The sequence below is a fragment of the Schistocerca gregaria genome, chromosome 8 (assembly GCF_023897955.1).
Source record: "Schistocerca gregaria isolate iqSchGreg1 chromosome 8, iqSchGreg1.2, whole genome shotgun sequence".
Taxonomy (NCBI): Eukaryota; Metazoa; Arthropoda; class Insecta; order Orthoptera; family Acrididae; genus Schistocerca; species Schistocerca gregaria.
The window spans coordinates 181,913,517-181,928,977 of record NC_064927.1 but is presented as its reverse complement, the minus strand read 5'-3'; the positions used below and the strand labels follow the sequence as shown (position 1 = coordinate 181,928,977).

The 15,461-nt window shown below is 44.3% G+C and overlaps 1 protein-coding gene across 11 annotated transcripts in view; it reads left to right on the top strand.

The window, feature by feature from the left end:
* LOC126283962 (aquaporin-like) overlaps positions 1-15,461 on the top strand; it is a 388,928-nt gene that overhangs the window by 337,641 nt on the left and 35,826 nt on the right. For all 11 annotated transcript variants that reach the window (XM_049982418.1, XM_049982410.1, XM_049982420.1 and 8 more), the window contains 2 exons: positions 2,574-2,797; positions 10,633-10,776. In XM_049982418.1, the coding sequence (XP_049838375.1) occupies positions 2,574-2,797; positions 10,633-10,776 (368 nt within the window). The remainder of the gene's footprint in view (positions 1-2,573; positions 2,798-10,632; positions 10,777-15,461) is intronic.

Below are 15,461 nucleotides of genomic sequence, written 5' to 3'. Positions count from 1 at the left end.
ACAATGCACGTCCGCATGTATCTCGTGCCACTCAACGTGCTCTAGAAGATGTAAGTCAACTACCCTGGCCAGCAAGATCTCCGGATCTGTCCCCCATTGAGCATGTTTGGGACTGGAAGAAGCGTCGTCTCACGCGGTCTGCACGTCCAGCACGAACGCTGGTCCAACTGAGGCGCCAGGTGGAAATGGCATGGCAAGCCGTTCCACAGGACTACATCCAGCATCTCTACGATCGTCTCCATGGGAGAATAGCAGCCTGCATTGCTGCGGAAGGTGGATATACACTGTACTAGTGCCGACATTGTGCATTCTCTGTTGCCTGTGTCTATGTGCCTGTGGTTCTGTCAGTGTGATCATGTGATGTACCTGACCCCAGGAATGTGTCAATAAAGTTTCCCCTTCCTGGGACAATGAATTCACGGTGTTCTTATTTCAATTTCCAGGAGTGTATTTTTATTAAAAAATGTGAATCAGTATTTGTTTTTCAGACATACATTTGATAATAAAGATAGAATACAAATAGCAGAAAAAGCTATTACTTGCAATAGTCGTATCAGCGACTTTGCAATTACAACACTTATACGCTACACACTCATCAATCGGTGGCTGCATTAAATTTCTCGAAACGTTTTGTTTTGTACTTAGCAGCGCTCAAAAATCTTGAAAGCTTTAAACCCAGTTTTTTCGAGTCGTTTTGGCTTGGGAAATTAACATTCGGTCACTTATTTTCAAATATCACAAGGAGAACACGGCAAGTATCATAACCCGATTTTCCCTGAAACTTTGCTCTTATGTTTGTTCTTCAGGTAAATTTGATGCATTACTTCGGGTGATACCGATCGTACAAACATAGAAATTCCAAAGAATACGAGTATTGCACGAAGGAAAGTTTGCCGCCGCGAGATTTCTTGGTACGAATCTCACTCGGCGAAGAAACGTCGTTAGCATCGCTGAAGGTTTCGAGCGTTGGCAATAATTTTACGACAAATCAAGCGTAACGGGATGACTTCCAGTAAAACTGGCGCTTGCAGGTGATTATGAGCCAAGGTATGCCACATCAAAAACGATTTATTGTTTTATTGTCTTTCTCATTCATTCACTATATACGAAGGTAATACCAAAAGTAAGGTCTCCTATTTTTTTATAAGTACATAGACCTGTTTATTTCTACAATGGTTTACATCAGTTTACAGTTTGAATATTTAGCTAATTTTCTACATCAACACCATTTCTGTCAATGCATTTTTTAGGCTCTGTGACAGTTTTTGTATCCCCATGTCATACCAGCTCGTCGCCATGCTGTTCAGAAAGTTATGATCCCCTTCTTTGACCTCGTCGTCGGAGCTGAATCGCTGGGACCACAATTAAAGCTGACAGGTACTGTGAGACTCTGAAAAAACTCAAACGCGCAATTCCGAACCTGAGAAGAGGAATGTTGCGCACGGGCGTACACATTCTGCATGACAACGCTCGCCCACACGTCGCTCGGCAAAACGTTGCTCTCCTGCAACAGTTTCAGTGGAATATATTCACCCACCCGACCTATAGTCCTGACTTGGCGCCCGGTTCCCCAGGTTCAAAGAACATTTGGCCGGAAAGAGATTCAGTTCCGACGACGAGGTGAAAGAAGAGGTTCATAAGTTTCTGAACAGCATGGCGGCGAGCCGGTTATACATGCGTCTACAGCGTCTACAAAAATTCATCGACAGGAACGGTGATTATGTCGAAAAATAGCTAAATGTTCAAGCTGTAAACTGATGTAAACCATTGTAAAAATAAACAGGTCTATGTACTTATAAAAAATAGGAGACTTTACTTTTGGGATTACCCTCGTAGTTAGTAGACGAATAAGGACAAAACTGTTGCAGTAGGCATTCGCAAACATTATAAGTGTAGTGTAGGAGACGAGGTACTGGCAGAAGTAAACCTGTGAGGATGGGGCGTGAGTCGTGCTTGGGTAACTCAGTTAGTAGAGCACTTGCCCGCGAAAGGCAAAGGTCCCGAGTTAGAGTTTCCGGCCGGCACACAGTTTTAAGCTGCCAGGAAGTTTCATTCTTGTAGTAATCTTACATGGGTATGGGTAGATGAAGGAAGAACGAAAAACTAAAAAAAAAACACTAAGTATTTCGGTTTGAACACTTGGCACGAAAGTGTGAGGGTTCGATGCTAGCCAATGTGCCACTGCTTCGGCTAAACTACACACTCACTAAAAGGCATATAAAGTATCTCGGTAACTTTGAAGCTCAAATGGCTCTGAGCACTATGGGACTTAACATCTGTGGTCATCAGTCCCCTAGAACTTAGAACTACTTAAACCTAACTAACCTACACACATACATGCCCGAGGCAGGATTCGAACCTGCGACCGCAGCGATCACGAGGTTCCAGACTGAAGCGCGTAGAACCGCACGGCCTTGTTTGCTCAGAAACGGTCGAGTATCTACGGATAAGCCGAGAAGATGGTCGCAGTGGACTAGGATCTCGCTATTCAGCTTATTTATGAAGCGATACTTCATGTGGGTTATAGCTTGCTGGTACAGTGACACCTGCTTGATGCACGGTATGCCGCGCAGGCGTGATGGCGGCGTTCCGGCGTCACCCCGAGACGGGCTCGGTGTTCGGCAAGCTGTCGGCGCGCCGCATGCTGGTCGTCTTCTGCGCCGAGCTGCTGGGCACCGCGCTGCTCATGTTCGTGGGCTGCATGGGCGGCGTCTACGGACTCGACGGCACCTCCGAGAAGCCGTCCGGCCTGCAGGGTCCGCTCGTCTTCGGCATGACCGTCGCCACGATCATACAGGTCAGTCGACGCTCGCACTTAGGCACGCGTTACGAAATCCAGTCACCTCAGTAATACCACCTCTGTTGCATCACTATTTACGACCGTCCTATCCAATTAACTAATAAAGTACCTTGGACTAATTTTCGACCGTAAACTAACCATTCCACGACAGACTAAAATTGCTAACCGGCTGAAAATGAGGACTGAATCCCTCCACTGTATTCCACACCTGCAAAAGCCTGATCCGACCCACGCTCTCTTATGTTACCGTATCCACTAAAAATTTTAGTACTCTCTCCAAATCATCGAACGATGTTTACTACACCCCTCTCTCTGTATCCATTTGACATTGTGGTGTCACCGCCAGACACCACACTTGCTATGTGTTAGCCTTTAAATTGGCCGCCGTCCGGTAGTATACGTCGGACCCGCGTGTCGCCACTATCAGTGATTGCAGACCGAGCGCAGCCACACGGCAGGTCTAAAGAGACTTCCTAGCACTCGCCCCAGTTGTACAGCCGACTATGCTAGCGGTGGTTCACTGACAAAATACGCTCTCATTTGCCGAGACGATAGTTAGCATAGCCTTCAGTTACGTTATTTGCTACGACCTAGCAAGGCGCCATATTCAGTTACTATTGATATTATCAATCATGTACCTTCAAGAGCGACGTTCATCATTAAGGGATTAAAGTTAAGTATTCCACCAGCTACTTCCATTGTTTCTAAATTCTAATTTCCTTGTCCTGTTCCAGACCTCACGCCAGCCTGCGTGAGCTAAATCGCGTGCCTTTCGGCCTCCTCTAGTAACACGGTGTTGGCTCTCCTGCCAACCACAACAGAAACACACACTAGGATCTCTTATGAGCTTATTAATATCCCCTTGACCCCACACCTTCCCAATTTACCATTACTTTCTGCCACTTACAATGGAAGATGATGCGTTGTTCATTATCATGTATGGGAAATGCTTTTGGAGAACGCCGGCCGCTGTGATCGAGCCGGTCTGGAACAGCGCGACCACTACGGTCACAGGTTCGAATCTTGCCTCGGGCATGGCTGTGTGTGATGTCCTTAGGTTAGTTAGGTTTAAGTAGTTTTTTTAAGAACATTGCTTCTATCTAGCACACAGTGCTAATTTGGTGTATTTGGTAGAAAATAATTGGCAACCAATGTTGTACAATCACAATAAAGTCATGAGATGTTCAATTGATTCTTTTGTTAGAACATGTTACGCGTTTCGGGATTACACCCATCTTCAGACAGCTGTTACAAAAAAGTACAAAATATAAGTGAACAGCACACTCAGCATGTCTCAGCGTTACAGAAAATGAGATCTGGTCATATGAGTTACATACCACAAACTTCAACTCATTCCTAACCAACCAGGTGTACAGCCTTGACATCTCAAAGAAAGTGTCGAATAACATTTGACTACGACACAAGCAGTCTTGAAGCAAAGCGTATAATGATGCTAAACAAGTCAACTAGCAGCTATGCGCCCTCGGTAGGGGGCGCTGCATGGTCATATTTTGTACTTTTTTGTAACAGATGTCTGAAGATGGGTGTAATCCAGCAACGTGTAACACGCTCTAATACAGGGCTTCCCAACGTGCGATCCGCGGACCCCTAAGGGGTTCGCCGGCTCTTTCTAGGAGGTCCACGGCCACATTTCACCAAATAGTGTAAAATAATGAGTAAAATTATTGAATAAAAATGTCAAAATGAAATTCATCATTTTTTTCGTGTGAAAAACATGTACTTTTGCTTCAGGTCGTATTCCCAATCTGCCTTTGCAGTTCCTAAGTGAGAACGAATACACAGTTTAGTGCCGGAGAATGCAGCTTCTCTGATCGACTGTTTCGCAACAATACAGGGATCGTTTGTGCGCCGGCTCACGGCGCTAGATGCGCTGAAACCTTTTACGTATGCGCGGAGCGAGCACTGTCGGATTTCTTATGTGAAAACGGTGCAAGTACTCCATTGGTTGCAATATCCTGTGGAAGTGGAATAACCAAGAAGCGTTAAGTACAACGAAAGCTATTTAGAAATGGACTTTATGAAGACAAAGAAGGGTAAAGCTCAGTGTGTAATTTGTGCGCGAGTCCTTCCGAACAGTTCAATGGTTCCAGCTAAGTTGCACCGTCATTTTGAAGGTACTCACCCGGGTTTCCAGGCTAAAGACATCGATTTTTTTCAAAAGGAAGAGTACTGAACTAGCTGCTTCTCAGCATTGCATGAAAACTCATGCAAAAACAATTAATAAAAATTCATTAAAAGCTTCTTTCTTGGTTAGTTATCGAGTGGCAAAAACAGGCAAAGCTCGAACCATTGCAGAAAATCTCATAAATCCGTGTGTTAATGATATTGTTTCTTGCATGCTGGACGAATTGGGAACATGGCACGTGCATTAAGAAGTTTTCAGTTCCCATGGGTTTCGTTCTGAAATTTAAAGTTACTGTGCTCTTGACTGACGTAGGGTCCGCCATGGATTTTCGACTGAAGAAGGTATCCGCCAGCTGAAAAGTTTGGGAAGCCCTGCTCTAACAAAAGAGTCAATTGAACATCGCATGACTTTATTGCTATTGTACAGCACTGGTTGCCAATTATTAACATAAAAATGATCGCAGGCCTCATACTGGATTTTATGTTCTGTATATCATAGTTTGTAGATGTGGGTGTGGGTAGCGGTCCAACAAATGAACTGTGCTCTATCGCTATTTTTTTAAAAAATCTTATTAGAGAAGCTGTTTGTTGTATAGAAACGTGCGAAGGTTGAAGATTTCATGAATGGGCATAATCCATTGATTCATACATCGGATTTATACAGGATAGTCCATTGATAGTGACCGGGCCAAATATCGCACGAAATAAGCATCAAACGAAAAAACCACAAAGAACGAAATTCGTCTAGCTTGAAGGGGGAAACCAGATGGAGCTATGACTGGCCCACTACATGGCGCTGCCGTAGGTCAAACGGATATCAACTGTTTTTTTTTAAAATAGGAACCCCCATTTTTTATTACATATTCGTGTAGTACGTAAAGAAATATGAATGTTTTAGTTGGACAACTTGTGATAGATGGCGCTGTAATAGTCACAAAAGTATAAGTACGTGGTATCACGTAACATTCCGCCAGTCAGAAAGGTATTTGCTTCGTGATATATTACCCCTGTTAAAAAGGACCGTTTTCCAATTGCGGAAAAGGTCGATATCGTGTTGATGTATGGCTATTGTGATCAAAATGCCCAATGGGCGTGTGCTATGTATGCTGCTCGGTATCCTGGAGGACATCATCGAAGTGTCCGGACCGTTTGCCAGATAGTTACGTTATTTAAAGAAACAGGAAGTGTTCAGCCACATGTGAAACGTCAACCACGATCTGCAACAAATGATGATGCCCAATTACGTGTTTTGGCTGCTGTCGCGGCTAATCCACTCATCAGTAGCAGACAAATTGCGCGAGAATCGGGAATATCAAAAACGTCGGTGTGAGAACGCTCCATCAACATCGACCACACCTGCACCAGGAATTGCATCGCGACGACTTTGAACGTCGTGTACAGTTCTACCACTGGGCACAAGAGAAATTACCGGACGATGTCAGATTTTTGCACGGGTTCTATTTAGCGACGAAACGCCATTCACTAACACCGGTTACGTAAACCGGCATAATATGCACTATTGGGCAACGGAAAATCCACTATGGCTGCGACAAGTGGAACATCAGCGACCTTGGCGGGTTAACGTATGGTGTGGCATTATGGGAGGAAGGATAATTGGCCCCATTTTATCGATGGTAATCTAAATGGAGTATGCTGATGCAAAGTATGCTGATTTTCTACGTAATGTTCTACCGATGTTACTACAAGATGTTTCACTGCATGACAGAATGGCGATGTACTTCCAACATGATGGATGTCCGGCACATAGCTCGTGTGCGGCTGAAGCGGTATTGAATAGCACATTTCATGACAGGTGGATTGGTCGTCGAAGCACCATACCTTAGCCCGCATGTTCACCGGATCTGACGTCCCCGGATTTTTTTCTTTGCGGAAAGTTGAAGGATATTTGCTATCATGATCCACCGACAAAGCCTGACAACATGGTTCAGCGCATTGTCAATGCACGTGCGAACATTACGCAAGGCGAACTACTCGCTGTTGAGAGGAATGTCGTTACACGTGTTGCCAAATGCATTGCGGTTGACGGACATCATTTTGAGCATTTATTGCATTAATGTGGTATGTACAGGTAATCACGCTCTAACAGCATGCGTTCTCAGAAATGTACATGTATCACATTGGAACAACGGAAATAAAATGTTCAAACGTACCTACGTTCTGTATTTCAATTTAAATAACTATCTGTTACCTACTGTTCATCTAAAATTGTGAGCTTTCTGTTTGTGACTATTACATGGCAATCAATCGCAAAGCGAAAAATGTGGTCCAAGTAAAACATTCACATTTCTTTACGTACTACACGAATATGTAATAAAAAGTGGGGGTTCCTACTTAGGAAAACGCAGTTGATATCCGTTTGACCTATAGCAGCGCCATCTACCGGGCCAACCATAACGCCATGTGGTTTGCCCCTTCAAGCTAGACAAGTTTCGTTATTTGTAGTTTTTTCGTTTGACGCTTATTTCGTGAGATATTTGACCCGGTCACGATCAGTGGACCACCCTGTATATCTTCCACAGAGATTAACTTCAAATGAAATTAGGTCATATTTATTTTTAGCATTACAGTAAATCACACTGTACTAAATACATTTCTCGAATTTGCCGGCGGATCGATCACTCGCGCCTTGCAGCAGCGACAGCAGAAGCTTCCACCACCTGATTACGTCGAGCAGTTGCATCTATGAAATACTGTGCGAGTTACACAATACGATGCAGAACCAAACCCGAGAAGTGTATTTGCAACAGATCCGTCGGGAAAGCATGAAACGACACACACTGTAATACTTTTCACAGTCCTTCATCGAACCACACTGCAAAAAATTTTCATTGTATTGACTGCTGAGTTACGTGGCTGTGAATTATATTGTTTTCAGACTACTGCAACCACCCACATTCTGCAACGTACAGCTGATAATATTTCTGTGCCGCGATTATGAATGTGAAAACTGGAACGACAGCAAAGTGAGTGAAAAGTCAGGTACTGCATCCAAATTACAATCGATTATTTCACAAACTACAAAATGAATATCGAGGAGCCAAAGAATCTGGTACTACTGCCTAATATCGTATAGGGCCCCCGCGAGCACGCAGAAGTGCCGCAACACGACGTAGCATGAACTCGACTAGTGTCTGAAGTAGTGCTGGAGGGCTGTCCATAAATCCGTATGAGTACGAGGGGGTGGAGATCTCTTCTGAACAGCACGTTGCAAGGAAACTCACATATGCTCAATAATGTACATGTCTGGGGAGTTTGGGAGCTAGCGGAAGTGTTTAAACTCAGAGGAATCTTCCCGGAGCCACTCTGCAGAAATTCTGAACGTGTTGTCTTGCTGGAATTGCCCAAGGCCGTCGGAATGCACAATGGACATGAATGGATGCAGGTGATCAAAGAAGATGTTAACGTCTGTAAGCCGGTCAAAGTCGTGTATAGACGTATCAGGGGTCCCATGTCAGTGCAACTGCACGCGCCCTCACCATTACAGAGGCTCCATAAGCTTGAACAGTCCCGTGCTGACATTCAGGGTCCATCGATTTATGAGGTTGTCTACCCGCTCAATAAAATTTTAAACGGGTCTCTTCCGACCAAGTAACATGTTTCCAGTCATCAACAGTCCGGTGTTGTCGGGCCCAGGCGAGGCGTAAAGTTTAGCGTCGTGCAGTCACTAAGAGCACACGAGTGAACCTTCGGCTCCGAAAGCCCATATTGATGATGTTTCATTGAATGGTTCGCAAACTGACACTTGTTGATGGCCCATCATTGAAATCTGCGGCAATCTGCGGAAGGATTGCACTTCTGTCTTCCGTCGTCGTTGGTCCCGTTCTTGCAGGATCTATTTCAGGCCGCAGTGATGTCGGAGATTTGATGTTTTACCCGATTCCTGATATTCTCGGTTCTCTTGTGAAATGGTCGTACGGGAAAATCCCCACTTCATCGCTAGCTCAGAGATTTTGGCTATTTGGCTCTGAGCACTATGGGACTTAACATCTATGGTCATAAGTCAGCTCAGAGATACTGTACCCCATCACAGGTGCGCAGAACACAACACCACGTTCAAACTCACTTAAATCCTGATAACCTGCCATTGTAGAACCAGTAACGAATCTATAAACTGCGCCAGACACTTATATAGGCGTTGCAGACCGCAGCGCTGTATTCTGCCTATTTACGTATCTCTGTATTTGAATTCGCATGTCTATACCTGTTTCTTTGCCGCTTCAGTGTGTTAACCAATGTACACTACTGGTAATTAAAACTGCTACATCACGAAGATGATGCGCTACAGTCGCGAAATTTAACCGACAGGAAGAAGATGCTGAGATATGCAAATGGTTAGCTTTTCAGAGCATTCACACAAGGTTGGCGCCGGTGGCGACACCTACAGCGTGCTGGCATGAGGGAAGTTTCCAAACGATTTCTCATACACAAACAGCAGTGGACCGTCGTTGCCTGGTAAAACGTTGTTGTGATGCCTCGTGTAAGGAGGAGAAATGCGTACCATTACGTTTCAGACTTTGATAAAGGTCGGATTGTAGCCTACCGCGATTGCGGTTTATCGTATCGCGACACTGCTGCTCGCGTTGGTCGAGATCCAGTGACTGTTAGCAGAGTATGGAATCGGTGAGTTCAGGAGGGTAATACGGAACGCCGTGCTGGATCCCAACGGCCTCGTATCACTAGCAGTCGAGATGCCAGTCATCTTATCCGAATGTCTGTAACGGATCGTGCAGCCACGTCTAGATCGCTGAGTCAACAGATGGGGACGTTTGCAAGAGAACAACCAACTGCACGAACAGTTCGACTACGTATCCAGCAGCATGGACTATCAGCTCGGAGACCATGGCTGCGGTTACCCTTGACGTTGCATCACAGACAGGAGCGCCTACGATGGTGTACTCAACGACGAACCTGGGTGGACGAATGGCATATGTCATTTTTTCGGATGAATCCAGGTTCTGTTTACAGTATCATGATTGTCGCATCTGTGTTGCGACATCGCGGTGAACGCACATTGGAAGCGTGTATTCGGCATCGCTATACTGACGTATCACCCGGCGTGATGGTATAGGGTGCCATTGGTTACACGTATCGGTCACCTCTTGTTCGTATTGACGGCACTTTGAAGAGTGGACGTTACATTTCATGTGTTACCACCCGTGGCTCTACCCTTCATTCGATCCCTGCGAAACCCTAAATTGCAGCAGGATAATGCACGACCGCATGTTGCAGGTCCTGTACGGGCCTTTCTGGATACAGAAAATCTTCGACTGCTGCCTTGGCCAGCACATTCTCCAGACCTCTCACTAACTGTAAACGTCTGGTCGATGGTGGCCTAGCAACTGACACGTCACAATACGCCAGTCACTACCCTTGATGAACTGTGGTATCGTGTTGAAGCTGCATGGGCAGCTGTACTTGTACACGCCATCCAAGCTCTGTTTGACTCAACGCCCAGTCCTATCAAGGCCTTTATTACGGTACTGATTTCTTAGGATCTATGCACCCAAATTGCGTGAAAATGTAATCACATGTCAGTTCTAGTGTAATATATTTGTCCAGTGAATACCCGATTATCATATGCATTTCTTCTTGGTGTAGCAATTTTAATGGCGTGTAGTGTACGGTTTTCATGTCTTTTTTTTAGAATGTTTTTTGTTCTTCCTCAGATCGTTGGCCACATATCGGTGGCGCACCTGAACCCTTCGGTGACGCTGTGTGCGGTGCTGCGCGGTGACTTGAACGTGGCGGCCGCCCTGGTGTACCTGGTGGCTGAGGGCGTGGGCGCCGTGCTCGGCTTCGGCCTGCTGCTGGTGCGTCGCTGCTGCGCAACCGACGAAGTCTTGGAGACTCATTGCTGAAAGACACCGGATATCCGGTCGATTTTGGCTGCGGGTGTCGTGAGAGCAATGCCCTCTGCCCAAAAATGCTACCGTGAAACTTGGCTAGCGTACAGGACTCTCATTCGGGAAGAGGGCGGTTTAGATCTCCGACCGGGCATCCGTATTAAGGTTTTCCGTGATATTCCTAAATCGCTTCAGGAAATTTCCGGTACGATTCTTTTAAAAGATCACGGCTGATTTCCTTCCCCATCCTTTTCCAGTGCGAGCGAGTTGTAGACACTTGTGAGAAGCGACGTGAGAAACTGGAATGTGGCGATAATTATGAGAAATTCGGGATGCTAAGGGACCACCACAGGGTGTGTCGCACATCCTGCGCCACTACCTGCTCGGCCACTACCTGCTGCCGCTTGGTGCGACTGAGCGCTCGGCTTGTGCCGACCTGGGCAGCTGCCAAGGGACGTTCACACTCCTCCAGTGCAGCCAGATTACATTATTTCAGAATTTTTAGGGCAAGGAAGAGTAGCCTTAGTCAAATTATAAATCGGACATGATTTTTCCCCCGCGATATCATGTCAACCATTAGTTGCAGCACAGTTATGCGTAAGACCTTTTTCATTGAAATTTTTGTTCTGATTAATCTTACATAGGGCATAATTTTCGCTCTGCCTCATACTTAACGATGTATTTTACAGAAACTATAAAAACCGAAAATGTTTTCCATCTTTCAATCCCTCACCCAAATCTGATATGATAGGAGTGGCAACCTTTTATCACATATTAAAAGGAGCCAGCTGTTGAATTTGGTTCTCGGTAGAAACTTTTTCATTAATTATTTCGAAATAAATTTCAATTTTCCCGTACCACGCCGGGAAGTGTACTGAGGTCTAATGTGAGTCCTGCTAGCAATTATCGTTAAGGAATGCAATTTATGTATTCAAACAAGATGTATTCATCGTCCACTCAAACAGACGTTGTTTCTAAAATTCTCTACACAAAAATGCTGATTGTGATTGTTAGAAAAGCTGTGACTTTTCAGACTTCACTAGTGAATCTTTTACAATTTGCAAGAGACATTTCGCCGACTTTATGCTGTTTCCAGGAAACACCACGAGTACGTAGTCTCTCTTCGTCCTGCATTATATTTCTTTGCAATATTTACAGGATGACTATTTATTTACAATTTTTACAATAGGGCTATCGGCGTCAGCTGAATCTCTTTTTAATATTTACGGGTGTTGCTGTATCTCCAGCCATTTCCTTTTCATTGTAATTTCTTTGCATAAGCCACGCAAGTAAGAAATGATTTTATATTGCCGTCAACTTGGAGTCTTGTAAGGGATCTTAGGAACTACCTCATCTGTCTTAATTGCGAACGTCTTTCTTCTTTTTCCACCTTGATTTAAAACTAGTCGGTGCACATGATATCCTGCTTCTTCTCTGAGAGTTTTTACTAAGGAGTAAAAAGTTGGATGAACTTTCGAAATTAAGGTATTTATCCTCCGATTCCACCCATCTGAAACATTGTTGGAGCGGTAACGCCTTCCTGCGCAGTTCCATATATCTCTTGGCATGTATTCATTATCCAGCCATTGTTCAACTAAATAGTCGTAAAAATCCTGCAGTTTTTCATTATCTGGCGTGCTCTCCTGAACGCATAGCCACCCAACATCTAACATGTCCAGGAGAATCGTATGTGAAAACGAATTTCTTCGTTTTCCTTGTAGGCAGCAACAAGGCCGCAATTCTGCACTTGCCTCCACAAGCACTGATTGACATGGTAGTTGCAGCCATTAATCTTTGTATCAGGAAACGAATGTGTTTCTGATTGGATGACAGCTGTGGGATTTCATCCAGGAACGTTGCTCTCAACAGTTGTGAAAAAGCGATCGTACGTTTCTCACTTTTTATTGGGTAGCAAGGCGTATATTGTTGGAACTGTGTTTGTTTCCTCCTCAGAACTAGAAATATCGGCATGAACAATAAATAACTGTCAAAACTGCTTGCTGGAGCTTTTGAACGTTCTATCGACAAAGAACGAATTGCATTCTGTTAAACAGGTTCGCTGGCGAACACCAGTATCCTATCATTTGGTCCTCTGTCGTCACCTGCAAGTAAAATTTTGCTCCTACCATTCATTATCAAATGATGTTCTCATAGAAAAATTCCTGCAGCATCGGTCGGTTCTTGTGTAAATCCCATGCTTTTTGTCTGATGCGTTGGAGCGATCGTTTTGCACTCCTGTGTGACGGCAGTGATGTGACGATGCAGTACTGAACTGCGGTGTGCTACCTGTTTGGTGTCCCTGTAGACCGCCCGCTACCTGTTCGGCCGAGTCTCTTCACAAATGTCGTCCCTCCATGGGGACTTCCCTCGTCGATCTTGTCGCGATATGAAACGGAATGAGCACGTCAGGCTGGTAGCAGAGAATACGTTTTATTGGGAGAATTTTGGGAAGTGTAGCTCATCTGTAAACGAGACGGCGTGTAGGACACTAGCGCGATCAATTCGTGAGTACTGCGGCAGTGTTTTCGATCCCTATCAGCTCCGATTAAAGGAAGACATCGAAGCAATTCAGAAGCGTGCTGCTAGATTTGTTGTAGGTAGATTCTACCAGCTCGCAATTGCGGAAATGCTTCCTGAACTCAAATGGGAATTCCTGGTGGGAAGACTATGGTCTCTTCGCGAGGCACTGCTGCGAGAATTTAAAGAACCGACATTTGAATCCGATCGCATATCGGTTCTACAGCCGCCGACGTGCGTCCGCGTAAGGATGACGAAGATTATATGCGAGAAACTTCGTACATACTCTTGTAGATAGCCATTTTTCGCTCGCTCTACTTGCAAGTGGAACGGAAAAGGAAATTATTGTAATGGTACGTGGCAGCATCTGCCATGCATGGTTCGGTGGCTTGTTGAGTGTGTATATACATATAGAAGTAGGAAAGATAATTTTAACTAGACTACATTCAGGGCACAGTATGTTCAGTCATAGTCATTTGTTAACGGTGACCTCACACCACTTTGCTCTCATTCACTGACCGTGCCCCATTTTCTAAAACAATGCCAGTTTTTTAACCGCTTATGATTTAATAAGTGCTTGTCATCTGACCTAACAGAGGCTGTAGCGGATACAGAGCACGCTGGAGAACGCATTCTTCTCTATAGTCATCCTAGCCAGTCATTTCCCTAAATCGCTTCGGGCAAGTGCGGGGATGCTTCCTTTGAAGGGGTACGGCCGATTTCGTTCCTCATCGTTTAAAATGTCCGAGGCTGTGCTCCGTCTCTAATGATTTTGATGTGGAGGGAACGGTAAACCCTAATCTTCCTTTCCCTTCTTGCCGTAACGACGTGGCGAAAAAGATTTAATTTTCAACTAGCGAGACTAACTGTGTTAGTAACTCTTCCCAACGTCCTTTAAAAAAAAGGGTGAGTGAGGGGCGTAATAATCGCTCATTTTCTCTTTCCAATACCTTACTTTCTCTTTTAGAGGTGCTCGAGGCTCTCTGTCGTTATCCATCGTAATGTTAACCTCCTACTAGTAGCGTTAGGCTCCAGTGCCTCAACTAGTTTCGAGAAACACGGCGTGCTTTCCCTAGAAAAAGTCAACTTTAAATCACGATTTACTTGGTCAGTTAAGACCTTAGCTGTTCTACGCCGGTAGCCCCCCCCCCCCCAATAAAAACGCTATCCTAGTATTAAAACGCACTAACATGCTTGAGTCCATCTGTCAATGTCTCATGTACCTCAACAACTAAAACCCAGGAAAGTCACCTTGACACTGTCAATAGTTGTTTTCTTTTTAATTTTTGAGGATAATTGAACGAAAGTATTTTACACAACATATTAAATATCTAACTGCTATCAAACTAGCTGTAATTCAAAATGAACGAATTTTTTCGTATAAAAAGAATTATGATGTACATACTGTAATCACATTCGTGCATCTAGTGCTCCTAATCCATTTGCTGTAAGGAGATGCCTTATGTGTATGCTTAAAAACTGGCATTGCCAAATGGAAGCATGCTACCTTATACACGTTCATATAGTAATTTGTTATGCCAAAATCGAAGAGTATTTACACATGTGGTTATTATATCTTGGTGGCTTTCATATATCACATTTTTAAAGTAAATAGCTTTCAGTATTAACTTGGATAAAAAGAGCCTATGTGGAGTATGACCTTATGATACGACAGTCATTGGCATATTCATATATGTTTTTATAGTGCTAGTTTCAAAATTTTATGACCTTTATTTTTAAGATTGGTTGTGCTTTTAAGTTATTAGAAGTAAAAGTTACAAACAGCAAATATAAATTGATACAGAGTTCGCCGGCCGCGACGGCGTAGCGGTTCTAGGCACATCAGTTCAGTAGTTCTGATGACCTCCGATGTTAAATCCTATAGTGCTCAGAGCCATTTGACGCATTTGATACAGAGTGCGCTGTTTACCGACGCACTTCACCTGTATCCTTAGTCCACCCAACACACCTTACCACCTTCAGCTTCCTGTACCTCTGTCTTCCACAAATGCAATATAAAGAGCACATGGTAATAATTTAATTTCTGTATGTTTTACCACGTAATGGTATGACGTACATTTTATAGAAATATTTTATACCATGTCCATGATGATCAGTACGCATATAACTAGAGT